At 67.5% G+C, this 27,642-nt stretch overlaps 4 protein-coding genes across 6 annotated transcripts; 3 read left to right on the top strand and 1 right to left on the bottom strand.

Moving 5' to 3' along the window:
- Positions 1–1,053: 1,053 nt before the first annotated feature.
- THBS3 (thrombospondin 3) lies at positions 1,054–8,657 on the top strand. Its single transcript, XM_074164537.1, is given in 23 exon segments — positions 1,054–1,156; positions 2,147–2,353; positions 2,535–2,791; positions 2,894–2,996; positions 3,204–3,230; positions 3,546–3,676; positions 3,678–3,789; positions 3,874–4,022; positions 4,197–4,337; positions 4,513–4,590; positions 4,674–4,826; positions 4,949–5,059; positions 5,184–5,291; positions 5,540–5,699; positions 5,814–5,932; positions 6,071–6,123; positions 6,297–6,490; positions 6,566–6,744; positions 6,860–6,908; positions 7,091–7,287; positions 7,363–7,535; positions 8,229–8,368; positions 8,599–8,657. Coding segments are annotated over 23 exon segments (3,003 nt in total).
- Positions 8,658–12,283: 3,626 nt separating this feature from the next.
- MUC1 (mucin 1, cell surface associated) lies at positions 12,284–15,266 on the top strand. Its single transcript, XM_074164412.1, has 6 exons — positions 12,284–12,976; positions 13,164–13,237; positions 13,319–13,461; positions 13,783–13,901; positions 14,008–14,154; positions 15,192–15,266. Exons 1-6 carry the CDS (start codon positions 12,284–12,286, stop codon positions 15,264–15,266), a joined length of 1,251 nt encoding a protein of 416 aa, XP_074020513.1.
- A 3,506-nt stretch (positions 15,267–18,772) lies between these two features.
- Positions 18,773–26,817, bottom strand: TRIM46 (tripartite motif containing 46). 3 transcript variants are annotated; one of them, XM_074164474.1, is made up of 10 exons: positions 26,801–26,817; positions 24,041–24,291; positions 23,593–23,936; positions 23,342–23,485; positions 23,115–23,210; positions 22,750–23,003; positions 21,894–22,015; positions 20,314–20,613; positions 19,277–19,574; positions 18,773–19,148 (listed from the first exon to the last, which is right to left on the bottom strand). In XM_074164474.1, exons 2-10 carry the CDS (start codon positions 24,288–24,290, stop codon positions 18,773–18,775), a joined length of 2,184 nt encoding a protein of 727 aa, XP_074020575.1. In that variant the 5' UTR covers position 24,291; positions 26,801–26,817. The 3 variants fall into 3 exon arrangements, with proteins under 3 accessions (XP_074020575.1, XP_074020573.1, XP_074020574.1); XM_074164472.1 differs by lacking the exon at positions 26,801–26,817 and adding an exon at positions 25,137–25,265 and having other exon boundaries at positions 24,041–24,296; XM_074164473.1 differs by lacking the exon at positions 26,801–26,817 and adding an exon at positions 25,203–25,265 and having other exon boundaries at positions 24,041–24,296.
- On the top strand, positions 25,760–27,195 carry KRTCAP2 (keratinocyte associated protein 2). Its single transcript, XM_074164475.1, has 5 exons — positions 25,760–25,877; positions 26,129–26,283; positions 26,413–26,476; positions 26,737–26,803; positions 26,990–27,195. The coding sequence occupies exons 1-5, from the start codon at positions 25,760–25,762 to the stop codon at positions 27,108–27,110; spliced, it is 525 nt and encodes a 174-aa protein (XP_074020576.1). The 3' UTR covers positions 27,111–27,195.
- Positions 27,196–27,642: the final 447 nt, after the last annotated feature.

The raw sequence follows: 27,642 nt of genomic DNA, 5'->3' as shown, positions 1-27,642 counted from the left end.
GCACCGGCCCCGGGGACGCTCCGTGACCGGCTGCGGAGGAGCGCAGCCGAGCCCCCGGGACGGGGGTGGTGGCGCTCGACGGGTCCTTGGGGCCGGGACCCGTGCTCCGACCCGCCCCGCATCGCCCCGCAACCCACTGCCCCGCACGGCATCCCGCTGCCCCGCATTGCATCGCCCCATATCACCCCGCGCCGCATCCCACTGCCCCGCACCACCCTGCACTGCATCCCGCTGTCCCGCACCGCATGACCCCACACTGCATCCCATTGCCCCACATCACCCCGCCCCGCACCACCACGCCCCGCTCTGCCCCGCACGTTTCCATGAAAAGAAAACAGGGGCGGGAGCCCGCTGGCAGCAGGAGGAGGGAGAACTTCCCCCTTGCGGCTCGGCAGCCGCCGTTCCCCGGAGCCGCTGGCGTCCACCGAGCCGCTGGCGCGGGGCTGGGGCCGGGAGCGGAGCTGGGGGGGGCGGTTGTTATGGAGCTGGGGGGGGAAACAGGAGTAAACACGGCCGCAAGCCCGGGCGGAGGGGAAGGAGCTCCCGGGATGAGCTCATTGTGTTGCTGCGGGGTTTGGGCCGGGTCCCGGAGCTGATTTATGCCGCTCCAGGCGGGCTGGCTCCTCTCCTGCACCACGGAGCAACGCACCGGCCAGGGGTGCCCGACGCCGGGGTGCCTCCGGCCCGGGAGCTGGCACCCGGGCGTCGGGCACCCCTGGCAAAGCACCCCCAGTCCCAGGCTCTCCCGGACTGGGATGCTCCGGCGCTGCTGGGGCGGCTCTGGCTCGCAAGAAGGCGGCCCCAGACTGCCTGACCCGCCGGTGAACCGGTGGCTGCCACACTCAATTTCTGTGAGCCACCCGGCCGGCTCGGCGGGTCCCCCGCAGCTCCGGTGCGCCCCGTCCCACCCCTCTCCCGCCCCGCCGGGGGTCCCCGGGATGCCCGGCCGTGATTGACGGGTCTTTGTTTCCTCCTCGCCGGCAGCGCCGGCCCCTCCCCGCTCGCATCACCCCGCCCCGCCGCGCTCCGCTCCGCACCGGCGGTACCGGCGGCATGGGGGCACCGGCAGCGGCGGCCGCGGGGGGCCCGGCTCTCGGAGCGCTCCTGGCACTGCTCCTGCTGGGCGCCGCCGGCGCCGCTCGCCACGAGCTACAAGGTAAGGCTACTGCCGGGCCGGGCCCCCGGGAGGCGGCGGGGCGGCCCCGACGGGGTGCCCGGCGGGAGGCGGTGGCTGGAACACTCCCCCCACTCCTGGCCCCGCTCCCCGGCCCGGGACCGCTGACAGCGGCTCTGCTCGCCCTGGGAGGTCTGGCAGCTGGGGACAGGGGGGACATTCATCCCCGCAGCCCGGGGCGGCCGCCGGCACCCGCTAGGGCCCGGGGGCAGCTCGGGGCAGGGAGCCGCCGGCGGGGAGATGCCGGTCCCGATGCTGACTCGGTGTCAGTGGGGGCTCCCGGGGCTCCCTCGGGCCCCCCGGCGCCGGGGCTCTTCCCTCTCCGCCCGGTGCGGTTGCTCAGAGCGGGCGGGCAGCTGAGCGGCAGCGGGACCGGACTCTCCGTGCTTCCCCGGAGCGCCCCGGGCCGGTGCCGAGGGGCCGGGCCATCCCTCCGGGGGCTCCCGGTCCCGCTTGGTCGCCGCGCCGCGCCGTCCCCCGGTCCCGGTCCCGGTGCCGGGGGGTCTCCGCGCTGTCCCCGTAGCTCCACGCCAGCTGCGTCCCCGCTCCGCGATCCCGCGGGGCCGGAGCGGCGCGGGACGCGGGATGCTCGGGGCCGGCGGGTCTCTGCAGCCGCCCCCGCGGGGAAGCCCTGGCTGCGGAGCAGGGGAGCAGCGCTGGCTCCGGGCCGGGGACCCCGCTGGGTCGCCGGTCCCGCCGGTGGCGGGGGCTCCATCGGTCCTTCTCAGCGCTGCCGGTCCTGGAGCGCCACCGCGCGGGGCCAGGGCTGGGCGGGGCCCGGAGCCCTCGGGGCTTCCCCGGCCCCCCCGGGACCCGATGGGCCAGGGACTCCCGTCCAGTCCCGTCCCGTCGGTGCCGCCAGGCTCGCAGCGGGCCGGGCCGCGGTGCCCTGCACCGGGCATCACCGCACTCCTGTGGCTGGAGTGGCGGCTGCCCGACCGGGATGCAACCCCTGTGCTTGACTACCCACAGTCATTGACCTGCTGATGGTGAGCGAGGCCCGGCAGATGGCCAGCATAACGCACAAGATCCGGATGGAGCTCCTGACAGTGAATGATGTTTACCTCCTCTCCACCTTCCGCCTCCCCCCCAAGCAGGGGGGGACCCTCTTTGGCCTCTACTCCAAGAGGGACAACACGAAGTGGCTGGAGGTCTCTGTGGTGGGGAAAATCAACAAAGGTGGGTGCCTGCTGCGCAGGGACATGCTGGCCCTGGTCTTGCCTTGACGCTCAGAGAGAAACAGGGACCGAGTTCCTGCCGTCCACGGGGCCTGCTGGGGAGAGCAGTGGGTGCACGTGGGTCCCGGGGGGCTGTCGGCACTGCAAGGGGAGAGCTGATGCCCCTTCCTGCTCCTCCGCAGTCCTGGTGCGTTACCTGCGGGAAGACAACAAGCTGCACTCGGTCAACCTGCAGCACGCGCACGTGGCGGATGGGCAGAGCCACACCATCATCGTGCGCCTGAGCGGGCTGCGCGGGGACATGCTGAGTGTGGAGCTCTATGTCGACTGCAAGCAGATGGACTCCAGCGTGGGGCTGCCCGAGCTGTCAGAGATCCCCCTGGCAGAGGTGGAGTCCATCGAGGTGCGCACGGGGCAGAAGGCCTACCAGAGGATGCAGGTGAGTGCTGGGACCCCCTGGGGGGCTGAGACCTCCCTGCTCTGTGCCCTCAGGGACAGGCAGAGCCCCCCACGGCTGACCATGTCTCCGCTTGTACATCAGGGGTTTGTGGAGTCGATGAAGCTGATCCTGGGAGGGTCCATGAGCCGTGTTGGGGCCCTGAGCGAGTGCCCTTTCCAAGGAGATGAGTCCATCCACAGTGCAGGTAACGGGGTCACCCAGGCAGTGGCACATGGAGGTGTGAGGTGACAGCATGGTGCACAGAGGGGTGCTCCTACCTCTCCTGGTCCCACATCCCCACGCAGATGGGAGCTCCTGTGCTGTGCACGCGCTGACCGGGAGCAACCGTGCAAGGTGACGCTGCTGGGCTTTGGTGGCAGCGTTCGGTAATATCTCATCTCTCCTCTTGCAGTGACAAGTGTGCTGGCCTCCATCCTGGGTAAGTCCCCACTTTGCTTCCCCTGTTCCCCAGCGTGAGGGCAACGGCAACATTTGGGGCTCCATGGGGGCAGAGAACTCTGTGTAGCCTGTCCCAGTGCCCCAGGTCCCTGCAAGGCTCCCCAGAATGGGGTGAATCTGGGGCCATGGGCTGTGCTATGGGGAAAGGGTCCTGTGTGGACCAGAGAGGAGGAGGAACAGCTGTCGGGTGTCTCATCCTCCCGGTTTGGTGCTGGGGGGAGAGCAGTCCCCAGCCCACAGCCCCGGGAGTCTGTGGCTGTCCTGAGGCTGACCTTGTCCTTTCCGCTTCTGGCAGGCGAGCAGACCAAGGCGCTGGTCACGCAGCTGACCCTCTTCAACCGGGTCCTGACCGAGCTGCGAGAAGACATTAGGGACCAGGTGAGGTGCTGGGGTGGTATCAGCTGTCCCCAGGCTGGGTTTGCCCAAGCGCAGAGTGCCAGCCTGCACACTGTGTCCCCCTGACGCTCCGTGCTCTGCTGCCTCACAGGTGAAGGAGATGTCTCTGATCCGCAACACCATCATGGAGTGCCAGGTCTGCGGTGAGTGCTGGTGAGGCTCCGCTCCCACCCCAGGGGGCCAAGGGCTGCCCCGTCTCACCCCCTGCCCGGCCCCCCTCTTCTCAGGCTTCCATGAGCACCGGTCCCGCTGCAACCCCAACCCTTGCTTCAGCGGTGTGGACTGCATGGAGACGTACGAGTACCCCGGGTACCGCTGCGGGCCCTGCCCACCAGGGCTGGAGGGCAACGGCACACACTGTGCCGACATCAATGAGGTGGGCACACTCCCAGGGTGGGTCAGGAGGCAACGTCCGAGACGATGCTTCCCCTCTCCGGATGCGTCCTCAAGCTGGGGAGGAGCCCTGCTGGGACACCCTGGGGCAGTGGCCACCCCGACATGCAGGATGCCGTGCCCAGGGGTGAAGCCTTTCTCTCTCCCTGTGCCGCAGTGCGCTCATGCCAACCCCTGCTTCCCTGGCTCCAAGTGCATCAACACGGCCCCTGGCTTCCGCTGCGAGCCCTGTCCCCGCGGCTACCGGGGCAACACCGTCTCTGGTGTGGGGGTAGACTACGCGAGGGCCAGCAAGCAGGTGAGTGAGGTGCTACGGGACTCGGCCAGGTCCCCGTGGATGCTCTGGGATGCTGAGCTGCGGGGATGGGTGGAGGATGCTGTGCCTGTCAGAGAAGGGCAGCTTTCCTGGGACAGGAATGGGCAGAGCTGCAAGGAAAGGCCCTGGGTGACGGCTTCTCCTGCGCTGCTCACAGGTTTGCACAGATATTAACGAATGCAATGATGGAAACAACGGGGGCTGTGACCCCAACTCCATCTGCACCAACACGCTGGTGAGCAGAGCTGCCCCCCTCCCCTGCCCGGTGCCCACGGCTGTTCTGCTCCCTGAATCCTGCCCCTGCCCCTTCTCTCCCAGGGCTCCTACAAGTGCGGTCCCTGCAAGTCAGGATTTGCGGGGAATCAGACATCTGGCTGCGTCCCACAGAAGTCCTGCAGCACTCCCACCTCCAACCCCTGCGACATCAATGGCTTCTGCATGTTCGAGAGGAATGGTGAAATTTCCTGTGCGGTGAGTGGGAGACGGGGCTGGAGCACGGCGAAGCGGGGGTTCAGGGGGTATTGGCACGGGCAACAGCTGATCCTGCCTGGGCCCTTCCACGCTTCCCAGCCCCTGATTTCTTCTTTCTTCAGTGCAACGTGGGCTGGGCTGGCAATGGCAATGTGTGTGGGCAAGACACGGACCTCGATGGCTACCCAGATGAGCCCCTGCCCTGCATCGACAACAACAAGCACTGCAAGCAGGTGGGCTCCTGGAGAGGGAGGGCGGCATCCTTGGGCAGGGGGTGCCAGGGCTTGGGGAGCCCATGGCAGGGTTGTGCTTCAGACCTCATCTCCTCCCCATCTTTAACGCTGCCTGTGCCTGCAGGACAACTGCCGCCTGACACCAAATTCAGGGCAGGAGGACGCTGACAATGATGGCATCGGGGACCAGTGTGACGATGACGCTGATGGCGATGGCATCAAGAATGTAGAGGTGGCTGAGCTGGGTGGGCAGGACATGCCTGTGGTCTGGGCGACATGATGGGCAGGGGGCTTCTCCCTTTGGCTTTATGCTGATGCCCTCAAGATACTTCTCCTGGGGATCAGCAGGCCAGGGCTTGTGGCTCTGGGATGGTCTTACTGGGTATGCTGGAGGAGATGTCCTGCCCTGACCTGTGCAGGACTGTGGCTTCTTGTCTGCCAGCCACTGCAGCACAGGTCTCCCTGTCCTCTTCCCCACAGGACAACTGCCGGCTCTTCCCCAACAAGGACCAGCAGAACTCAGACACTGACTCCTTCGGGGATGCCTGCGACAACTGCCCCAATGTGCCCAATAACGATCAGTGGGACACAGACAGCAACGGCGAGGGGGACGCTTGCGATAATGACATCGATGGGGACGGTGAGCGGGTCTGGGGGCTGGCCTGCCAGCGTGGGGCTGGGGCTGTTGGCAGAGCAGGGACACTGTGACGCCAAGCCAGAGGGTGAGGGCATCCACCCAGCGCTGTCCTTGCAGGGATCCCCAACATGCTGGATAACTGCCCCAAAGTGCCCAACCCTCTGCAGACTGACCGGGATGAGGATGGTGTTGGGGATGCCTGTGACAGTTGCCCTGAAATGAGCAACCCCACTCAGGTATGGCCAGGGCCAGGCAGGGTCAGGGGAACGGGGGGACAGGACCCTACCTGGGTTGGGGTGTGGGGGTCCCCCTGCAGCGCAGCTGGGCCCCCTCGCCCCGGTGTGTCTGTTGAACTGGGCTCTGCTCTCCTTCAGACAGATATGGATAGTGACCTGGTAGGAGACATCTGTGACACCAACGAGGACAGGTGGGGACCACGCTGCTGCGGAGTCACCTCCCTGTCCTGTCCCCTCCCTGGGGGCTCCCAGCTTGGGGGCCTGTGAGGTGGGATGACGGGGTCTTCGGGGTCAGTGAGGGTGCTGGGACATGGTGCCAGGCTCCCTGTATGTGGCACTGATCTGACCCTGTTCTTGCTTCCAGTGATGGGGACGGGCATCAGGACACCAAGGACAACTGCGCCGAGATCCCCAACAGCTCCCAGCTGGACTCAGACAATGATGGGCTGGGGGATGAATGTGACAATGATGATGACAACGATGGCATCCCTGACTACACGGCGCCTGGCCCAGACAACTGCCGCCTCATCCCCAACCCCAACCAGAAGGACTCAGACGGTGAGTGCGGGGAGGGCGCAAGGAGATAGAGCTGCCTGGGTTCACCCCGACTCTGACTGGGGTGTGTGTCCCCAGGGAACGGTGTGGGTGATGTCTGTGAGGAGGACTTTGACAACGACACGGTGGTGGACCAGCTGGACGTGTGTCCTGAGAGCGCCGAGGTGACACTGACTGACTTCCGTGCCTACCAGACCGTCATCCTCGACCCTGAGGGGGATGCCCAGATCGATCCCAACTGGGTTGTTCTCAACCAGGTGTGGGTGCTGCCCCCCATGTTTCTGGGGGCTGCATTGCTGGGGTGGGAGCCGAGGGGGACCGGAAGGTCCCCAGCACAGCTGGGGACACCCCTCACCCTGCTGTCCCCTACAGGGCATGGAGATCGTGCAGACCATGAACAGTGACCCGGGCTTGGCTGTTGGTAAGAGATGCTCTCCCACCTGCAGACCCCGTGGGACAGCCCCCCTACTCCTGTCCCCCCACACTGGAGGGTGAGGGACAGTTCTTTGCCCCACAGAGGGGTAAAGGGTGGGCTGGAGGGGAATGGTGTGCGGGTTCCCATGCTGGGGGAAAGGGTTCCTTGCAGCATTTTTCCCCCTGTAGGCTACACGGCCTTCAACGGGGTGGACTTCGAGGGCACCTTCCATGTCAACACTGTCACCGACGATGACTACGCTGGCTTCATCTTCAGCTACCAGGACAGTGCCAGCTTCTATGTGGTGATGTGGAAGCAAACGGAGCAGACGTACTGGCAGGCCACCCCCTTCCGGGCCGTGGCTGAGCCAGGGCTGCAGCTCAAGGTGGGTGCTGGCCACCCAATGGGCCGGGTTGGGTCCCCCCAACCCTGTCCCCCCTGACACCCTGTGCACCCACAGGCAGTGAAGTCCTCGACGGGCCCTGGGGAGCACCTGCGCAACGCGCTGTGGCACACAGGCCACACGCCCGACCACGTCCGCCTGCTCTGGAAGGACCCCCGCAACGTGGGCTGGCGGGACAAGACATCCTACCGCTGGCAGCTGGCACACAGGCCCCAGGTGGGCTACATCAGGTGAGTGGGGGCCGAGCATGGGGGAGCACGGAGGCTGCTGGGATGAGGGGGCTGCTCTGGGGTCCAGCCCCAGCGGGATCGCACCAGGGGCGGGATGCTGGCCTTTGGGACTGAGGGCTCCCAGGGTGGGGCCACCTGCAGTGGGGCCACCCTGGTGGGGAGGATGTTGGCTGTGAGGAGGGGTCCGGCCCTGTGGGACCACACTAGGTGGGGGGGTGCCGGCCGTGGGGAGGGGACCTGCCCCGGTGGGGCCGCGGGCGCGTTTCCCCTTTAAGGATGCCGTCGGGGCGGCCGCCGCGGGGGGGCTCCGCGGGCCGGGCCCGTCCGCCCCGCCGGGCCCCCGCGGCCATTGTCCCGTCGCCATGGCGACCCCGCCGGCCGCCGGCGCCTTTCACATGCAAAACGCCCGACAAAGGCAGCAGGGCCGGGACGGGGGCGGCGCGGGGGGCTCCATCCCGGCCACGGCGGGGGGCCCCGAGCCGGGGGTTCAGGGGTCCGTCCCCGGCCCGGTGCCCCCGTGGCAGCCCCCGCGGGAAGCCCCGTTCCCGGTCCGGTGCCCCTATCCCACTCCGGGCCGTGATGCCCCGTCCCCTGCCTGGTGCCCCCCTCCTCCCCCCAGCCCCGGGTGGGGATGCCCCGGTGGGGTCCCGGTCCCCCCGCTGACGGCCGGGCCGGGCCGTTCCCCTCCCGCAGGGTGCGGCTGTACGAGGGCCCGCGGCTGGTGGCCGATTCCGGCGTGATCATCGATACCACCATGCGCGGGGGGCGGCTGGGGGTCTTCTGCTTCTCCCAGGAGAACATCATCTGGTCCAACCTGCAGTACCGCTGCAACGGTGAGCACCGCGGCGGGGCTACCGGGGGACGTCCCGCACCGGGCTCTCCCCTCCCCCGGGGCCGCCCCGCACCAGGCCGGGGGCCGAGAGCTCGCAGAGCATCTCTTCCCCCGCACCTGCTGCGGGGGTCGGCTCGGTCCTGGAGGTCTGGAGGACCCGGTGCGGGGCTCTCCCACTTTACCGGGGCTCGCCTCCCCCCGGCTCCTGACGCCCCTGTTCTCTCCCCGCAGACTCAATCCCCGCCGACTTCGAGCCGTTCCGCCGGTTCCTGCTGGAGGGACGCGAGTGAGCGGCCGCGCCCGGCCCGGTCCCCGCCCCCCCCCGCCAGCGGCACCCCGGGGCGCTCCGGGCCCCGCAGCCCCTCCCGGCCGGGCCCCGCGCTCCCGGACCCCCGCGGACTTTACACTGCCGGTACCGGCGCGTGCGGGCGGCAGCGGGGCGAGCAGGACCGGCGGGTGGCGGGGCTGCCCCCCCCCCCCCCCCCCACGCCCCGCCCCAGGCGCTGCCCGAAGTCTGGCCATAAAGTTTTGAGTGTTTTTTTAGCCTGCGCGCCCGGTTCCTGCGGGGGTCCCGGTGCCCCGAGCGGGCGCTCCTCCCCCGCCCCTCCCGGTGCTCCCGGTTCCGTCCCTCGATGTCCTCCCGGTGGTCGTGGTGGGGGTGTCGGGGGGTGCCCGGTCGGTCGCACCGGCGGAGCCCGCAGCGGCGGGAGGCCGGGACGAGTGCAATATTGGTAGGCGAGAGCACAACACTGCACCGCATCCCGTCCCTCCCGCCGCCCCGGAGGGACCGGAGCCGCCGCCGCCGCCGCCGCCGCTCGGGCCGCTCCGTGGGAACTGCGCGGCGCGCGCCGAGCCCCGGCGGCAGTGCCCGGTCGCCATGGCGACGGGTGGCCCGGCAACGCGGCGGAATGTGCCCCCCCCTCCCCCCCCCCCCCCCGCCCCGCCCCGGCACCGGCACCGGCTCGGCCCCCCCACCCCCCCGCCCCACGGCGGCTGCAGCGGCGACAATGGGAGCGGCGGCTCCGGGCCCCCCTCTTAAAAGGGCAACGGGGCGGCTGCGGCGCCGGCTTGCCGGTGCCCGGTGCCCGGGCGAACGTTGTCCGCTGCCCGTTCCCGCCTCGGAGGCGCAGCGGGACCGGGGAAGGGGCCGGGAATCGCGGCGGCGCTGGGGTCGGTACCGAGCGCCTTCACCTCCCCCGACCGGGGCTCCGCTCGTGCCGCACCCCTCCGGCTGCGAGGGGCGTCTGCGGGGCCCCGCTCCCGGTGCCGCTCCCGGTGCCGCTCCCGGTGCCGCCCGGGGCGTGGGGCGAGCGCTGTGCGCCGCCGCGCCCGCCAGGGGGCGCCCCAGCTCTAGCGCCGCCGGGCGGGGCGGGGGACGTGGGGATGGGCCGGCCCCGGGACCCCCCCCGCCGCACGCGTGGGTGCCGGGCACGGCCGGTACGGGTCACCGGGGGTTGTCACCGGGGGTTGTCACCGGGGGGGGGGTGGGAGGGCGAGTGCCGGGAGTGCCCGCAGAGGACGGGGACGCGGCGCCGCGTGTCCGGCCCCTTCCTTCTCCCCCCCTCCTCCCCCTCCCGCAGCGTGTCCGCCGTGGTTTTCCGCTAAGGGGATTGTTGCAGACCTCAAATTGTGGGCTGGGGGGGGGTCACACAGGCTGGGGGCGGCATCCCCAGCGTTGCCCCGGGTTGGCACAAAGGGCAGAAGATGGCGGGGGTGGGAGGGTGAGGGTGGTGGGAGTCAGCCCTGTGGGAGCTGCCCGTCCCCATGGCCGAGGGGTTTCGGGGGGGGTGCTGTCCCCCCAGATCTTGCTGCTTATGCCCTGCCTGGCACCAAGGCCGCGGGACCCGTTGGCCTGGAACTGGGTGCAGCTGGGTGCCATTGCCAGTCCCTGGCCCCACTGTTACTGCAGTGCGGAGGGTCCCCTCCTCTCTGCTCCCTTTGCTCTGATGCCTCGGAACCCCCCCGGCATGGCTTGGAGCGGGGGGGGGGAGGTTCGGCTTCATGCGGGGCTGCGCAGGATGTCGGGCATGGGGCCCCCCACCAAGCCTTCCCCAGGAACAGGGGCGCTTCCCAGCAATCAGGGCTCTCCCGCAGGGCAGGGGCAGGGGCAGGGAGGGAGCAGAAAAGCTGGTGTGGTCTGGTGGTGCCAGGAGCACGTGTCACCAGGGAGGATGGGGGCTCTGCGCCCTGGCACGGGTGGCACCTGGTATCTCTGAGGTGGAGCATCGGCATCCGGCTTGGCACTGGGCATCAGCCTGGGCTGGGGTCTATATCCTGAGTGAGAAGGGGGTCTTGTACTCGCTGGAGCCCTCATGCTTGGTTGGGGGGGCCCTGGGACCTGTTGCGGAGAATAGTGGGAGGTAATGGGATTTGGTGGGGCCCTGGGCCCCACCTGCGTAAGCATTTCGGGGGGGCATCACTGGTGTTTATTTGAGTGCTGGGCGAGGCAGTGGCCGGCAGGTAATGATTAACCCCAGGCTGAGCCAGAGGATGAGGCCCCCCCGGCTCCGAGTGAGGGACTGGGGGGGGCTCCGTCCCCCCGAGCTCCCCACCAGGTCCTGGCGACCGTGGCTCAGCCCACAGCACTGGGCAGATGCTGGCCCCCACCCCTACCCGAGGACCCCCGGCCGCTGCCCCTTCCCCATGCCCCTGCCTGAGGCTGCATCCACCCGCAGCACGAGGACGCTGCTGGCAATGTCCCCCTGAGCCAGGGGACCGTGGGGGCACCCAGCCCCAGGGAAGGATGCTGTGGGGGCCCCATCAGCAAGGCGGCACCCCGGGCCCTGTGTCAAGCAGGGCGGAGGGAGCCCCCCTCCCTGGGGCCGGCGGCAGGGTGGGGCCTCCCCACCTGCTCTGGGTGCTCTATAAAGCTCCCACTGCTGCCCAGCCGCCAGTTCCTGATTCACAGATCACAGAGCGCGCCGCTGGCTAACGGGAGAGCAGCTGCCGCAGAGCCCCGAGAGGCACCGGGACCCCCCGGGATGAGCCCCATGGCGTTCACTGCCCTCCTGCTGCTGCTGGTGCTGGGCACAGGTGAGGGGCTGGGGCTGGTGGGACCCCAAGCTGGAGGGAGCTGGGCTGGGACCCGGGCAAGCAGAGAGGTAACGGGGCAGGGGGACGGGAGCTGGGTCCCCTGGGCTGCTTTCTGAGCAGGGACTGGGGGATGCCAGAGCCATTGGCCCTCGGTTCCCCGGCAGCAGAAGCATCGCTGTCTCTCCTGGGCTGCCCCTAGGGTGCAGCGCCCCAAGTTTGGTTGTCCCCAGCAAAGCCGGGTCCTGGGGACCTTGCTGTGGCCATGGCTTCTCTTAGCTGTGTCCAACAGGATCGGCCGGGCAGCCGGGCTGCGCCGGGGCCAGCTGGAGCAGGCTGCGCCCGGGGCTCACAGGCTGGTATGCAGGTGTGTCCTGGTGAGCCGTCAGGACCCCGGGCTCTCCTCCAGTGCTGCCAGCTCCTGTGGCACCCGCTGGGAAACCGCCCGGGAGCCGCCCGTGCTGGCCGACAGCCAGGCCATGCGGGTCCAGGGGGGCCCAGTTGGCACCCCACCCTCCCAGCCCAGCAACCTGCAGCAAAGAGGGTTTTATCTGGGGGGGGGGGGGCTGTTCCTGAGGCCCCCAGTGTGGCAGGGTCCCCTCAGGAGCAGGGGGGATCTGCAGGGCTGGGCACGGTGGCCAGTGCCAGCCACCCAGGTGGCACCGCCCCAACCCTCAGTGGTGCCGTGTGTGCCCAGCACAAGCCCCAGTTGTGGGATGTTCCTGAAGGTCTTGTCCTCGTGGGCATTGGGAGCTGCCGGTGGTTGGCTCCTGGAGACTGCGGTGCTTCTTGGTGCCTTGTGGCTCAGGGAGGTGTCTAAAACCTCCCCCAACCGGTGCTGCAGTCCCAGCTGCGACTCCTGGGGTTTCCTCTAGGTAAATGTGAGATGGGTGAGACCACCGCAGAGACAACCACTACCGACACAACCACCACAGAGACGACCACCACAGACATGACCACCACGGAGACAACTGCCGAGACAACTGCCACCCCCATGATCACCTCTCCGAACATCACCATCTTCAAAAACACAACGGGCGACAGTAACCAAACCTCGGTCCCCTCCCACCCCACGGTCTTCCCCACCACAGGCAACACCACAAACATCCAGTCCAGCAACAGCTCCTCAGGCAACACCACAACCAACAGCACTGCAGTGCCCACCTCTATCACCACTGTCATCTCCCACGCCAATGCCACCACGAATGACAGCAGCTGGATCACCCCTGTCAGCACCAACACAACCAACAGCAGCTCTGCGGCTCCGACCTCCCCCACGGGTGCTGCCACGGGGATCCCCATCTCCAGCAATGGGAGCAGCAGCCCCCAGGTCGACCCCACGCAGAAAGCCTCTGTCACCAGTCAGGGCAGCATGGCCCCCAGGCAGACCCCCACGGCTGTGCTAGCCAGTAGCAGTGGTCCCAGCCCCAGCAGAGCCCCAGCCCCGCTTCCCACCGGGGTCCAGCTGCTCCGCCGCGTCCCACTCTCCTTCCGCATCATCAACAGGAGCTTCAACGAGAGCCTGCGCGACCCCACCTCGAAGGACTACAGGACCCTGAGCCACACTGTCTTGACCATGGTGAGCCCCAGCCCTGGGCGAGCAAGGACCCCCCCGAGTCTGCACTGGGAAGGAGCCCCCTCCCATCAGGGCTCCCCATAAAAGTGCCCTGAGCATCTGCTCTGCCTTCCCCGGCCGGTCCCACGAGGGGATGGGTGGGAGGGGGTGTCTGCCAGGGAGGTGGCCGTCACCGCATGCTTTGTTCCAGTACGAGTACGTCTTTGGCTGCGCGAGCTGCATGGGCAGGCAGACCTACAAGGGATGCAGCGAGCTCCAGTTCAGGTGAGCCGGATGGCGTGTCCGGAGCAGAGCCCCTCGCGGGGGGGTGGCCATCCGGGCGCTGACACCTCTTCTCGTGGGCAGCCAAGGCTCGGTGGAGGTGCAGTCCGTCCTCATCTTTGGGCATGGCAACGACACCATCACCAGCACCGCCGCTGAGCAGCAGCTGAGGAAAAGCCTGGACCACAACGGCTTCATCATGGACCTGCAGCTGGCCAGCATCCGGAGTGAGCGGGAGCTGTGGGCTGGGGACGCAAGGGGGAACGGAGCCTCATGGGGGTGTTCTTGGGGGGCTCTGCAAGCACTGCCCCACCCTGGCTGGGGCAGGGAGGATTCTTGGTGGTGGGGACACCCGGGTTTCCCTGTGAGAGAGACTCAGGCCTTGCAGCTGGCAGAGCCAGTGGTGGACAGCACTGGGAAGACCAACTGGACTCTGTGGAGGAGGGCTCACCCCCTCACGTCCCATCCTGGGGGTCTCTCAGGGCTGTTTGTCCCTCCCCAGCCCCACGGCTCTGCCCAGCGGCGCAGACACAGCTCTGGTCCTCTTTCAGGCACTGAGGAGGTGATATCCCCAGCACCGGTGCCTGCGGTCCCGGACTGGGCCATTGCTCTGCTGGTCCTGGTCTGCATCCTGCTGCTGCTGAGCATCCTCACCTGCTTCCTGATGGTGAGTCCCCCGTCCCCATTCCTGTCCTCACCGGTCTTCTGCTGGTGGGTCCCGTCTTCCCATTCCCATCCCTTCAGGCCCCTGACCCCTTCCCTCTCCCCCCCAGACCACCTGCACCTGCCGCCGGAAAAGCCGAGGGAAGCTGGACCTGCTCAGCACGAAGGACTCCTACCACCCCATGGCCGAGTACCCGCCGTACCAGAGCCACGGCCGCTACATGTCACCCAACAGCAAGCCCAACCCATACAGCCAGGTGAGAGCCGAGTGCTACCGTCCCTTGTGGCTGCTTGCACCCAGCGTCCTGGCCACTGCAGGGCTGGGGTGATGCTGGAGAAGGTGGTTTTTGGTGCAGGCGGGTGGCTGGGCAGGTCCCTTGACCGCTGGGTTAATGGCTAACAGAGCTGGTGGCCCTGGGAGCCTGCCCCACGCCGGTCCCCTCCCGGCTGGGAGGTGAGCCTAACTTTCACGCCTGGATGGAGCAGTGGCGCTGGGGACACGGCCAGCGCTGGCAGACCCAGCCCGGCTCTGGGGAGCTCCCCGCGACCTTGGGCAGCCGCTCTCCCTGCCTGCTGGTGGGCACGGGGGGGCCCTGCCCCCCCACACTGCCCCTGCTCGGGCTTGGCCATGTCCTGCCTAAACCCTGACACCTGCTGGAGTTGGGGTGTCCTTCTGCCATGGACCAGGACTGGAGTTGGGGCTGGGGCCATGGTGGTGCAGGGGTGGCAGGGGGCCAGGGGGCTGCACCCCATATCCCGCACCTCGTATCCTGCTCTGCATTTCCTGCACCCCATATCCCGCATGGCAGCTCTGAAACCGAGGGCACGGCTTCCCCCCCAAGTGACGTGGGATCTGCGGGGGGGGGAGGGGGTGTCATCCCAGTTCCCCCGATGCGCTGTGCCCCCCTGTGTGCCAGCACTGTGGGTGGGGGCCATATCCAGCTGCTTGGCTCCGTGTGAGCCGCTCGCCCTGTTCAAATACCAGGGGCCTGGGTAAATATTTACCTTTGCTCTCGCTGGGCAGGCTTATCGCGCAGGAGGAGCAGAACATGGCTGGGGCCACTCCGCCTCCTCTGCCAGCTCCTGTGCTTGGGGGGGGGGGGGGGGACGACTCTGGTTGCTGGTGGGGGGGGGGCTCTGGGTGCCCATGGTGCCCATGGCCAGAGCAGCTGCCGACCGTGCAGGGGGGGATGCGCTTTGTGGCTGAGCTGATGCCTGTGGTGAGGGTGCCCCAGGTGGGGGCTGAGGAGGGGGCTCAGCCTTGCTCTGATGCCCCCCCCCACTCTCTCCCCAGGTGGCTGGCAGCAATGGCGCAGGGGCCGGCACCTTCACCTACACCAACCCCGCCGCCACCTCTGACAACCTCTGAGGGACGTGCTGGGACCTCCGGAGGGCAGCCGCTGAGGGGAGGGGGCGGCCACAGCCCCCCTGCTCCCAGGGGTGAGCAGCACCGGCCCCAGGCACGCCCCCCGGTGCTGCTCGGCCCCTCGCTGTGGGCAGCGGGAGCCGGATGGTTCTGGAGCAGCAGGATTCGTGCGCATGACAGAACTGGACGAACAAAGATTCGGGGCGGGAGGGAGGGTCCCCTGCACCCCTGGCCCCCGCACTTGCTTGGCTGTGCACCCCCTGCTCTGCGCTGGGGGTGGGGGGGGCCAGGCTGAGGCCCCCCTATGCTCACCCCTGGGGGTTCAGTTGCTCTTTTCGTGGTGTTATTTTATATAAATATAAATCTGGGGTGTCGGCGCTGGGCTCGGCTCGGCCAAGAAGCAGGGTGGCAGGGGCCGTGGTATATTTATCGCATTTCACAATAAAAGGATGGGTGCAGTCAGGTGCCGTGTCCCACGGGGCTGCAGTGAGCCCGGGCACACTGTGATGCCCAGAGTGCCACCCTGGGGTGGTGACTCCCCTTCCAGCCCGGCAGCTGGTGGGATGTCCCCAGTGTGGCCATCGCCTACCCGGCCGAGCTCAGCTCGGGGGGGGTCTGCTCTCGTTTTTCAGGCCAGCAGATTTGGGGTTTGTGCTGGGGTTATTTCTCGCTCGCTGTGGCTGTACCTCCAGTTTCCTGGGTGCAGGCGGTGTCCCTGTCCCCTGTGTCCCCCCGGGGTGTGACCGTGTCCTGCTGGGACACCTCTTGCCCACATCCCGCCTGCCTCTCCCACACTCCCAGTTTCTGTCTTGTGAGCAAACATGTCTCATTCGGCACAACCGGTTACCCCGCGGCTGCACCAGTGGCGGGTGGAGGTGACGGTGGGGCCGTGAAGCAGCGGGACAAACCCCGTAAAGGCAGTATGTGCGTCGCTGACGTGCCTGGTCCCGCTCCCCTGCCCCTGCCTGCTCCAGGCTTGGCATCCTCCGAACCCCAGGTGAGCCCCAAAATGGCTTTGGGGGATGCCATGCGGGAGCGGGGAAGGGCTGCAGGCCGTGCCGGGGGGCAGCTGGGTGGCCCCAGTGGGGCTGGGGGACTGCACCGGGACCTGACCTGCCCGGCCCGGGGCCATGTGGCGGGCTGTGAGCCTTTGGGATGGCCATGCCCTGAGCTGGGGGGTGGGGGAGCCCACGCTGGGGGCTGGGAGGGTTTTGGCAACGACTGAAAAGTCAGAAAAACAAGGAAACAAGCCTTCCCCAAAGAAATCTCTTGTGCACCCAGGCACGGGGCCAGCGGCTTCGCCAGGAACCAGCCCCAGTACCAGCCTGACGGCGTGTGGCTGGTGGCCACCTTGGCCACAGCACGTGGGCTCTGGGTGGGGGACATGGCTGTGTCAGGTCCCAGGGACCCGGGCATGTGCCGGGGTGTGGGTGAGGGTCTGGGGGGGCTCCAGGCCGGGGGGAAGTGGTGTCTGCCAGGCAAGAGTGGGTGATGCAAGCCCCGTGGGGGGGGGGGTGGGTGCAACCGGGGGGGACTCTGCTGCTTTTGGTTTTCCATGTGCCTTGCCAATAGCCAGAGTTGCCAACAGCAACGATGAGACCCAGCAGCCTTCCAGCCCGGCAGGAGGGAGGGGGGGCCCGCGGGTATGGGGGTCAGCAGGGACGGGCGGCTGGAGAGACAGAGGGCCATGGGGATGGGGGTCAGCAGGGACTGGGTGCGCCCTAGGGAGGGGGGGGATCAGGGCAGGTATGGCAGGAGCTGGGCGGTTTGGCGCAGGGTGGGCTTTCGGGGGGGTGGGGTGGGTGGGTGTGTGTCTTTGCATGCACGTGAACAGCAGGACAACACTGGGGGGGTGGACATGAGACACAAGGTGCCAGATCCTGCCCTTGTACGCCAGGAGGAAGGGGCAAAGCTGAAAACAGCATTGAAACACGTGTCGTCCCCCCCGAGCCCTGCTGCCAGCCAGGGATGGGTTTGTGTGCCCAGGGCAGGGCCTGGCAGGGTGCAGGGGGGGGTGCATGGGGCTGCTGCCGCCTGGGGCTGGGCAGGGCGCTGTGTGCACCCCCAGGCCCCCCCCAGCCCTGGGCAGGGCCTGCAGGAATCGAAACTGGCGCCTGGGCTGGGCCCCACAAAGAGCTGCCTGTTCGCCCGGCCACCGGGGCCCCACCGGCTCCGAACGGGGTGGGGGGGGCCCGGTGTTCCCCAGGGACAGGCGCCAGCTCAGGGCTGGGGGGGACAGGGCCCTGGCCCCACACATGGCTCCTCCGCCTGCCACGCCGCTCCCAGGGTACCCAGGTGGGGGGGGGGTCCAGCCCCTGTTACCCACCCCATGAGGATGCCCTGGCACCCAGCCACCCCCCCTAGGCTGGACACCCCCCCTGCTGATGCTATAGGGGTTTCCTCTCGACCCAGCAGCGAGATGGCCCAGGAGCCCCCTGACCCCCGAGGATGGGGTGGCAGTGGCCATGTGGCTGGGCAGAGTGCAGGCAGGGACCGGACACGTCAGAGTGCAGGCAGGATCGGGCCCTGCTGTCACAGCCCGAGGGACAAGCCTGGCCCCACAGCCCTGAGCCCCGGGGGTGCCCACCACCCTGCAGCCCCCCACCCCGTACCAGACTGCCCGGGGGTGTGCTGGAGGAGTCTGGCATTGCAGTTTATTGTAGGAAACCATGAAAATACAGCAAATGTAACAGAACCCAGGAGAAACTACAGCAGCTTGGACAGATCCCGGTGTGGGACCGCTGGCACTGCCCCCCCCCCGCCGTGGATGGTGGACACGTGCAGCCCCCAGCCGGGTGATATCCTGACCCCGCAGCCACCCCAGGAGCATGTAGTTTGGCACCAAGTGGTGTCACAGGGGCCTGGCATGTCCCTCCGGAGCCCGTGGCTCCCCTGGGGTCAGGGCAGAGCAGCCAGCGGTGCTGTGCGGCCCCAGGGGACAGCAGGGACACCGAGGACCCCGCAGCCCATGGGCGGGACGCGGGGGCGGCTGTGCCCATGCCCGGCCACGGTGCTGCAGCTGGGTGAGCCACATTGAAAATGAGCCATTTTTAAAAAAGGTCTTCACAACTCATTCCAGCCCAGCTCCCCCCCACCCTCTCTCCCCAAGCCCAGCTGCCTCCCCCACCCCAGCCAGCACCCAGCCGCTCCCCCCCACTGTCACCCCCACCGTCACTTGTCTCCCCCCTCCCCACGCAGCCCCACGTCCCGCTCGCACCCCCTTCCTGGTCGGTCTCTGGGGCTGACCCGCTGCCCAGCCCTGCCCGCGGCCCCCAGCCAAGCCGAGGACAGGTACAGGCGGATGGGGACAGGAGGGGACGGCAGAGCTGTCCCCATCCCCCCCATGCCACAAAACGAATGCCTGGCCTGCTCCCAGCCAGCAGCAGGGCCGGGGCTGCCCTCGCTGTGCTCTGCTCCCTGCTCACCCCCCCGCACCCCCCCAGGCCCTGGGGCTCCCTCGGCAATCGGGGGGTCACAGCCGGCACACGCATGTGGAGCGCGGGCACGGCTCAGTCCAGCTTTGCAAAGCCCCCGATGGTCACTTTACGCTCCTGCTTGTTGGCCACCAGCTCCTGGAGATGCAGGGCCCCCCCTCCGATGAAGCAGAAGGCAGGGCAGACGGGCCCTGAGCAGTCCACGCCGCACTCCCAGAGCTCGCGGAAGGAGACGGCGTCGTAGAAGCTCACCTTGCCCTGCTCGTAGTCCAGGCAGATGCCGATGCGGGGGGGCAAGGGCACGGTGCAGCCGTTGGGGTCGCGGGAGGTGAGCGCCGACCCGTGCGAGAGCAAGATCTTGCCCATGCCTATGGTGAGGAAGGCGTAGGGCGGGGGGGCCTCCACCGTTGTGTCCTCTGCACCACTGTCATGGCCGCTGTCAGGGTCGTACCTGCAGTGAGGGGGACGGGTGAGTCCCGGCACGGAGACGCAAGGGACCGGCTGGGGCTCCCCTCCGTGCCTGGCAAAGAGGCAGGAACAGGCAGAGGACCCCCCACACACACCCACCGAGGGGCTCACCTGGGGCTCACCACGTCCTGCGGCACCTGGAACCACTCCTGCAGCTTGCTCTCCAGCCCCACACCCACCTTGACCAGGTAGGAGCTGGGGTCCACACAGCAGGCCCAGTAGCTCTTGCCCTGCGTGATGGCCACATCGCCGATGACCAGGTCAATGGAGAGGTGGCAGCTGGTCATCAGGCGCTCGGCAGCGAAGAGCATGGGGATGCCGGGGACACTGCGCACAGCGCGCTGGTCCTTGCTGATGGCCAGCCGGTCCCGGTTGAAGCCCCAGCGGTTGTCCAGGAAGAAGTTGAGGACTGCAGGGAGGAGGAGAGAAGGGTGAGCATCCTGGACTGAGCAACACAGGACTAATTTCTCTCCTAACACTTGGGAAAACTGCACTTTTATAAGACGCTAGTGTCTGAATTTGTGAAAATATTTACTTTAGAGCCAGTGAAGTTCTGTGGGATTCAAGATCTCAGGGTTTTTGAACCTTGCCAGGTGCGGGGATGAGGAGGAGCAAGATCTGGGCACTTGACCCAAGCCGCCAACGGGGTTATTTCATACCACGAACGGCACAATCAATAGAAATTAGAAAGTTTGCTGAGGAGCTTTCTCTCTCTGAGAACTCCTTGCCCCGGTGCCGGAGCCCTGAGCCCTTCCCTCCCTCCCGAAGCCGCAGCGCTCGCAGGGTCCCACATCGGCTGTCCCTGCGGGGAGTGCACGGCTTCTGCTGGGGGAATGGGCTGGGGACAGTCCTGGTGTATTTTATATTGGTATCGGGATCAATACTGGTTCTTTAGTGTTATTAATGTTAATTATCTAAGTCTTATCCTACTAAATCTATTTATAATTCAACTCTCATGTTTCCTTGCTTTCCCCGATTCCCCTTCCTGGGTGGGGAGGGCTCATCGGGTAAGAGAATAATTGTCTAAATGACACTAAATTGTTGTGGGTTTCTCAAACTCTAACAGTGGGTGAGCAGGACGGTGCAAGCAGCCGGTGGGGTGCTCCAAGCCCCCCAGATGGGTGCTCTGAGCCCCCAGCAGCTCTCACCTGGGGCGGGTGGCGTGTGCAGGTAGATGTCTTCACTGTACTCCCCGAAGCCCGCCTTGTTGCAGCCCTTCACCCGGAGCACGTAGACACTGTCGGTGTCCAGGTACTCCACGAGGGCGCTGGTGCCGCGCACCTCCTCCCGCCGCTGCCACAGCTTCAGCCCCTTGGCCTTGGCGTCTGTCTTGCGGTACTCCACCGTGTAGTGCCAGGCAGGCGGCGAGTGCTGCGGCAGCCGCCAGCACAGGAAGATCTGATCGTAGGCGTAGGTGCGCTGGGTGTCGATGACGGGGGCCTCAGGCGCTGCGGGGAGAGGCACCAGCGGGCATCAGGCAGCATCCCCCCCTCCCGGCAGGTGGGGAGGCGGCCAGACGCAGGGAAGGGGCATTCCGGACGGACGCACGGACGCACAACCAGCAGGAGTCTAGGGGGATCTGACTGCGGAGACCGTGTGTAGGCACCGGAGGAGAGCGAGAGTCGGGGAGACAGAGGAGCTCGCTGCTGTGGGGCTCCAGGGACCAGACAGGCTGAGTGCAAGTCGGGGAGGGAGGAGAGAGAGAGAGAGAGAGAGAGAGAGAATGGAGGCAGCAGGAGAGGAGGAGGGGAGAGATGGGGATGGTGGTGTGAAGATGTCGGCGGTGCAGTGGGAGCAGGAAGGCAGGGTGGGAAGGGGAGCTGGAGAGATGAGGGGATGGCAGGAGGAAGTGGGGCGAGGAGGGGGGCAGATATGGGGCAAGAGGGGGATGGAAATGGGGCAAGGAGGGAGGCGGAGATGGGGTGAGGAAGGGGATTGAAATGGGGCAAGAGAGGGATGGAAATGGGGCAAAAGGGGGACAGAAATGGGGTGCGGAGAGGGATGGAAATGGGGCGAGGAGGACAGAAATGGGGTGCAGAGGGGGACGGAAATGGGGTGAAGAGGACAGAAATGGGGTGTGGAGGGGATGGAGATGGGACGTGGAGGGGGATGGAGACGGGGCAAGAGAGGGATGGAAATGGGGCACGGAGGGGATGGAAATGGGGTGCGGAGGGGACGGGAAGGCAGGAGGAGTGGCAGCGCATGGAGCGGGGGGCAGAGCCACCGCCCATAGGCGGGATGGGGATGGAGGATGGCAGCGGAGCAGGGCTGGGGATGGCGGGATGGGACAGAGAGAGCGGGGCCGGCTCTGGGGCAGGGATGTGACTTGCCTCAGTTACTTCGGTGACGACTCAGCAGCGGCCGCAGCCTATAAACAAAGAGAGGTAGAAGCAGGTCTGAAAAGTGTTGCCAGCGGGTCCGGCAGGGCCATGCGGCTCCTGCCCTGCAGCGGGGCAGCCTCTGTCCATACTCACCCTCCGCCGCTCTTGCTGCCCTTACCTGCCACCGTGGCCCTGCCTGTCCTTGCCCACTGGCCTGGCTGTCCTGGCACGGGGCAGGGCAGGGATCACTTTTGGGGGGGCTGTTGGGGCGGGGGCCGTCCCTGACGGGGAGGGGGGACCGGCAGATCCGCGAGCGCCCGGCTCAGAGTTGGGCAGGAGCTGCTCTGCCCGCGGGGGCTGCGCCTCCACACAGGGCACAGCCGGTGCCCGGGCGCTGTTGCCTTTACCTCGGATGAAGGCCAGGTCGGTGAGCAGCTTCAGCTCCCGGCTGACGTCCAGCTGGAAGTGGCTGAAAGAGGCGGTGGCCGCAGGACGGAAGCTCTGCAGCGAGTCGGTGGCCCTGAGGATCCTGCAGGACAGCAGGGACATCAGGATGGGACGCTGTCCTGGTTTGAACGATAGACTATTTTCTCTTCCAATGCTTGGGAAAACTGCACTTTTAGAAGACTCCAGTGTCTGAATTTGTGAAAATATTTACTTTACAGCCAGCTCTGGGGTGTGGGTTTCAAGGTCTCAGTGTTTCCAAGCCTTGCCAGGTACAGGGACAAGGAGAAGTGAGACCCGGGCACTTGACCCAACATGGCCAAAAGGGTTATTTCATTCCATGAAGAGCACATTCAATAGAAATTAGAAAGTTTGCTGAGGAGCGCTCTCTCTCTGAGAACTCCTTGCCCCGGTGCTGGAGCCCTGAGCCCTTCCCTCCCTCCCGAAGCTGCAGCGCTCGCAGGGTCCCACATCGGCTGTCCCTGCGGGGAGTGCACGGCTTCTGCTGGGGGAATGGGCTGGGGATAGTCCTGGTGTATTTTATATTGGTATCGGGATCAATACCGGTTCTTTGGTGTTACTAATGTTATTTCATCTTATCCTATTAAATCTATTTATATTTCAACCCTTGTGTTTCCTTGTTTTCCCTCAATTTCCCTTCCCAGGTGGGGAGGGGTCATCACGTGAGAGAATAATTGTCTAAATGACACTAATTTGTTGTGGGTCTCTCAAACCATAACACAGGCGATGGCCACCTTGGGCAGCAGAGGCCCTGACCCCCTTCCCTGGTAGCCCCGTGCCCATGAGGGTCCCTGGTACCTGTTGTGCAGCTGCTTGGCCGCCTGGACGAAGCAGGGGTGGTCGGTCTCCTTCAGCACCTCCTGGGCGTAGCCCACCATGCCCGAGTTCTCCAGCATGGCCTGGTGCTCCTGGATCTGGCCGTGCAGGCTGGCCAGCCGCTCCTGCTGGCACTCCTCGATGGCCTGCAGCAGGGTGGCCCTCTTCTCCTCCAGCATGGTGCACAGCCCCTGGATCAACTGCGACACCTCCTCCTTGGCCTGTGAGCCGTTCACCTGCCCAGCACGGCTGGGTCAGTGCTGGGGGCAGCAAGGGGACCCACCTAGCAGTGCCACCCCCCAGCCAAGGGACAGCTTGGGGACAGGCAAGCCACCTTCTGCCCTCACCTCTGTGTGCTTCACTGTCTCCTCCAGCTCGGCAATCTGGGTCTGCACCGTGTCCTGGCTGCTCAGGATGTAGGCAAGGCTCTTCGTCAGCTTCTCCTGCAGGAAAGGAGATGAGGCGAGGCTCCAGCAGCACCCCCCACCCCCAACCCGCACACCCCATCTGTGTCCCTGATTCCTCCCCGCCGAGCCCCGTCCCCTGCCCCGAGCGCAGTGCCCACGGTCCTTACCCTGAGGGCCTGGTATGCGCTGAGCACCGGGGTGATCTTGTGGCTGGTGTGAGTGCGGCGCACGCGGCAGAGCTGGCACACCAGCCGCTGGCAGGTCTTGCAGTAGTGAGTCACCTCCTCCTTGTGCTCCGGGCACATCAGCCCCTGCACGGGCACAGGGGAGCTCAGCGGGGCTCTGTCCCCCCCTCCAGCATCCCCCCCTGGTGCCCACAAAAATCCCAAGCAAAGGAAGACCCCCAGGGGGGCTGTACCTTGGGGCGGAAGGTGAGGGTGGGGGGTGTGGGCTCGTGCTGGGCTTTCTGGGTGCCCCAGGGGTGGTAGAGCTTGAAGCACTCGTTGCAGAAGCTGGACTTGCACTCGGTGCAGCCTTTGGTGGCCTCCAGCTGTGGGGGCTTGCAGAACTGGCACATGATGGCGGCGCTGATGTTGATGGTCTGGCGATAGCGCTCCACCACCCGCTCCAGCGTCAGGTTGCGGAAAAGGCTGCCCAGGCCCCGCTCGCCCAGGTCCACGTCCCGCTGGCAGGCCGGGCAGGGGAAGCTGATGGTCTGCGGGTGCACGGTGCCCCGCTTGCGCCCTGGGTAGGTGCCAAAGCCTGCGGGAGGGAGGGCATGAGGGGGGGCACGGCATCCCAGAGCCGCTCGGGCCTCCCGTGGGGACCCCGTTGGACCCTGTTCCCATCCCCTCCATCCGACCCACCTGACTTCAGGAGGCGGTCGAGGCGGTCAGGCTTGGGGACAGCCCGGCGTCCCAGGCGGGGGCTGCGGGTGGCGGGGGTGGCAGCGGGTGAGGAGGGCTCGGAGGTGGGGTCGCAGCAGAGGTAGCCGTGCTGCAGCAGCACCTCGCTGGCACAAACGTGGCAGACGTTGTGCGCGCAGGGCAGGGCCAGCGGCTGCTTGTACATCTCCTTGCACACCGGGCACACCAGCTCCCGCTCCATGTTCTTCATGCTGGTCTGGTGAGAGAGAGGGGAGCGTCACCCGCCACGGACGGGACCAGGGCCACCATGGGGACCGGGGCAGGGATCAGGGCTGGGACCAGAACCAGGGCCAGGATTAGGACCAGCACTAGGATGAGGACCAGGGCTGCCACTGGGATAGAGATTAGGACTGGAGCTGGCACCAGGGCCAGGATCAGAACTAGCACTAGGACCAGGGCTGGGATGGGATGGGGACCAGGGGTGGGACCAGCACTGGGATGGGGACCAGGGCTGGGATGGGGACCAGGACTGGGACCAGGGCTGTTGCTGGGATGGGGACTGAGGCCAGCACCAGTGCCAGGGACAGGATCAGATCTAACACTGGGACCAGCATCAGGGCCAGGATCAGGAGCAGCGCTGGGACCAGGGGTGGGATGGGGACCAGGGCTGGGAGCAGCACCAGGATGGGGACCAGGGCTGGTGCTGGCATCAGGACCAGGATCAGGATCAGGACCAGTACAGGCACCAGCATCAGGGCCAGGAAGAGGCCTGGGAGCAGCAGCATGGTCAGGATGAGGACCAGCACTGGGACCAGCACCAGGATGGGGACCAGGATTGGAGCCAAGATGGGGACTGGCCCCCCCGCCCACGCGTGTGCAGGCAGCCCCCGGTGCTCCCGGTGCCCGGCCGGTGGCACGGTGCGGGGGGGGCTGTGTCGGCCTTCTGCGGGGATCGTCGCCCGGCGGCCCCAGGCCCGGTGGGTCGGGGCGCGGGTCCGAGGCCTCTCCGCGGCCTACCCGGCCCTCAAGGGCACCCCCGCCATCCCGCCCGCCCCCGCCGCCGGGCCCCGCCGCGTTGCCATGGCGACGCCGGTACCGGGAGAGCCCGGCCCGGCCCGGCCCGGCCCGGCCGCCCCGCGGTGCCACCCCCGCCACCGCTCACGCTGATGCGGACGAGCGCGTCCATGATGGAGGTGAAGGTCTGCAGGTCCTCGCCTTCGGCCATGGCTCCGCGCCCGCTCCCGACGCCGGTCCCCGTGGCGGCGGTGGCAGCAGCGGCGGCCGCGGACGCCCCGGTCTGTTGCAGGGAGCGGCGGAGCCGGGGGGAGGGCGGGGGGCGGCGGCGCGCATGCTCGGCGGGACCCGCCCCGGTGGCGGCGGTGGCGGGGGGGAGGCGGCACCGGGAGGCTCCCGCCGCGCCCCCGGCCCCCCTCCGCAGGGCCCGTGCGGACGGCAGCGCGGCTCGGGGAGCTGCGCCCGGGGTGTCGTCGTCCCCCCCCCCGCGGCGGACTGAGCGGAGCGCCGGGAGAGGTCCCGGGGTTGGTACCGGGGGTGCGGGTGGGGAGCCCCGGCCCCGGCCCCGGGGCAGCCCGCTACGCCTCTCCCCGCCGCCAGGGGGCGCGCGAGCCGGCGGGGCCTGCAGTGCCGCGCCCGACCGCGAGGGGGCGCCCGAATCCGCCGGAGCCCTGCGCCCGCGGGGAGGGAGCGGAGCGCCCGCGCATGCGCACTGCGTCCCCGCCACGCCTGCTGCCGTGTCCCTCGCGGCGCGGCCGCAGTGCGCCTGCGCAGAGCGACGGCGGAGGGACAGGGCCGGGGGCGACGCCGCGAGGCACCATGGGTAACGGAGGACGGGACGGGGGGGACTGAGCCCGGGGTGCGGCCGGGACCCGGGGGGGATGAGGGGCGGGACGGGACCCGGGGGAGGCCCGGACATGGGGGGATGAGGGGCGGGACGGGGCCCGACCGGGGAATGGGGAGATGAGGGGTGGCCCAGGGCCCGAGGCCTGTGGGAAGGCCTGGCCCCGGGGGGCGACCTCGGCCCTGCGGTGCCGGTGGTCGTGCTGAGGCGGGCCCGGGCCCCGGCCCCAGCCGTAGGCACGGGCACCTCCCTGGCGCTCTCCTCGCTGCTCTCGCTGCTGCTCTTCGCCGGGATGCAGATGTATAGCCGGCAGCTGGCCTCCACCGAGTGGCTGACCATCCAGGGTGGGCTGCTGGGCTCCGCGCTTTTCCTCTGCTCCCTCACCGTATCCTTTCCGGCAGCGGGGCCCGAGACCGGGGGGGGGTGGCAGGTCCTGGGGTCAGCAGGTCCCGGGGCTGGGGGGCTGCGGAGACCAAGGCCAGTGGTCTGTTGTGTCCCTTAACTCTCCAGCCAGGCCTTCAACAACCTGGAGAACCTCGTCTTTGGCAAGGGCTTCCAGGCCAAGATCTTCCCCGAGAGTAAGTGCTGCAGGGGGGTGGGAGGAGGGGGAACGCACTGGCTGTGCTGGGGTTGCAAGGGGCCCACAGCATGGCCCTGTCCCTGGTGTTGCTCTGCCCGTGGGGTCAAAGGGTCCCAGCCCTGCCCCAGGGGAAGGGCCCACCCTGGCAGTTGCCCCCCATCCTGTGGCACTGCTGTGGCCTCAGCCCCTCCTCTTCTGAGGCTGATGTCTTGTGGCAGTGTGGCTCCATCTTTTACCTCTCTTGTTTTCCCTCCGCAGTCCTCACCTGCCTCTTGCTGGCTCTCTTTGCCTCCGGCCTCATCCACCGAGTCTGTGTCACCACCTGGTAAGTCCGGAGCCTGCCCCAGAGGGTGGGCAGCACCATCATGCCACTGTGGCTGCTGCTAGGGACCCCTGGGGTGGCAGCATCAGGCACGCCAGAGTGGGGGAATCAAAGGGGAAGGTGTCGGTTCCATCCGGGAGCGTTCCTGCCTGCTGGCAGCTTGAGCAGCCTCTTCTCTTCTTCCCACAGCCTCATCTTCTCCATGGTTGGCCTCTACTACATCAACAAGATCTCTTCCACCCTCTACCAGTCTGCAGCGCCTGTTGCCGCTCCTGCCAAGGCTGTTGGCAAAGGCAGAAAGAGGAATTGATGTCCCACCACCCCTCCCCGGGGCAGCCCCCCCCGCCCAAACCTGGCCCGGGGCTCCCAGTTCCCCAATAAAGCCATTTCTTTGTAGCTGGGTTTGGTTCCTTCGCTGGCTTGTGGCCCAGGTGTGTGCCAGTGTGGATGAGAATGGTGCCGCTCACTTGCCAGGCTGCGGTGGAGTCTGGGGGGAGCTCTCTGCCTCGGGGTCCTGCTATCACAGGGGTCACGGTGCCACGGGGGTCCTGGTGCCATGGGGCTGCAGCAGGTGATGGGGAGGAGGTGCAGGGGGTCGAGCTCTGTCCCCAGCTGCTGCCCAGCAGCGGTGCTGGCGCAGCCAAGGGCCCTCGGGCACGTCCGTGCTCCCCCTGCACCAGGCAGGGGGGGATCCCCCAGCCCCCGGGGCTGCCCCAAGGGGGGATGGCGGTGGCCGTGGGAAGGGACCGGCCCCGTCAGCCGTGGGAGGGCAGGCCAGGTCTGCTCCCACGCCGCCCCCCTCCCCTCGCCCTGCGCCGCCGGACGCGGAGGAAACCAGATGC

The sequence above is a fragment of the Numenius arquata genome, chromosome 27 (assembly GCF_964106895.1).
Source record: "Numenius arquata chromosome 27, bNumArq3.hap1.1, whole genome shotgun sequence".
Taxonomy (NCBI): domain Eukaryota; kingdom Metazoa; phylum Chordata; class Aves; order Charadriiformes; family Scolopacidae; genus Numenius; species Numenius arquata.
Note: the sequence above shows the minus strand (reverse complement) of the source record. Positions and strands in the feature narration are given on the sequence as shown.

Bases quoted from the DNA above. Each gene is read 5' to 3' on its own strand.
- TRIM46 (XM_074164472.1), bottom strand. From the start codon at position 25,265: ATGGCCGAAGGCGAGGACCTGCAGACCTTCACCTCCATCATGGACGCG. The intron at 23,211-23,341 runs GTAAGGACCGTG...CCTTTCCTGCAG, and splicing joins GCGCATACCAGGCCCTCAGG to GAGAAGCTGACGAAGAGCCT. The intron at 23,004-23,114 runs GTGAGGGCAGAA...CGTGCTGGGCAG, and splicing joins AGACAGTGAAGCACACAGAG to GTGAACGGCTCACAGGCCAA.
- MUC1 (XM_074164412.1), top strand. From the start codon at position 12,284: ATGGGTGAGACCACCGCAGAGACAACCACTACCGACACAACCACCACA. The intron at 12,977-13,163 runs GTGAGCCCCAGC...GCTTTGTTCCAG, and splicing joins GCCACACTGTCTTGACCATG to TACGAGTACGTCTTTGGCTG. The intron at 13,462-13,782 runs GTGAGCGGGAGC...CTGGTCCTCTTT, and splicing joins GCAGCTGGCCAGCATCCGGA to CAGGCACTGAGGAGGTGATA.
- KRTCAP2 (XM_074164475.1), top strand. From the start codon at position 25,760: ATGCGCACTGCGTCCCCGCCACGCCTGCTGCCGTGTCCCTCGCGGCGC. The intron at 25,878-26,128 runs GTAACGGAGGAC...CCCCGGCCCCAG, and splicing joins GACGCCGCGAGGCACCATGG to CCGTAGGCACGGGCACCTCC. The intron at 26,284-26,412 runs GTATCCTTTCCG...CTCTCCAGCCAG, and splicing joins TTTTCCTCTGCTCCCTCACC to GCCTTCAACAACCTGGAGAA.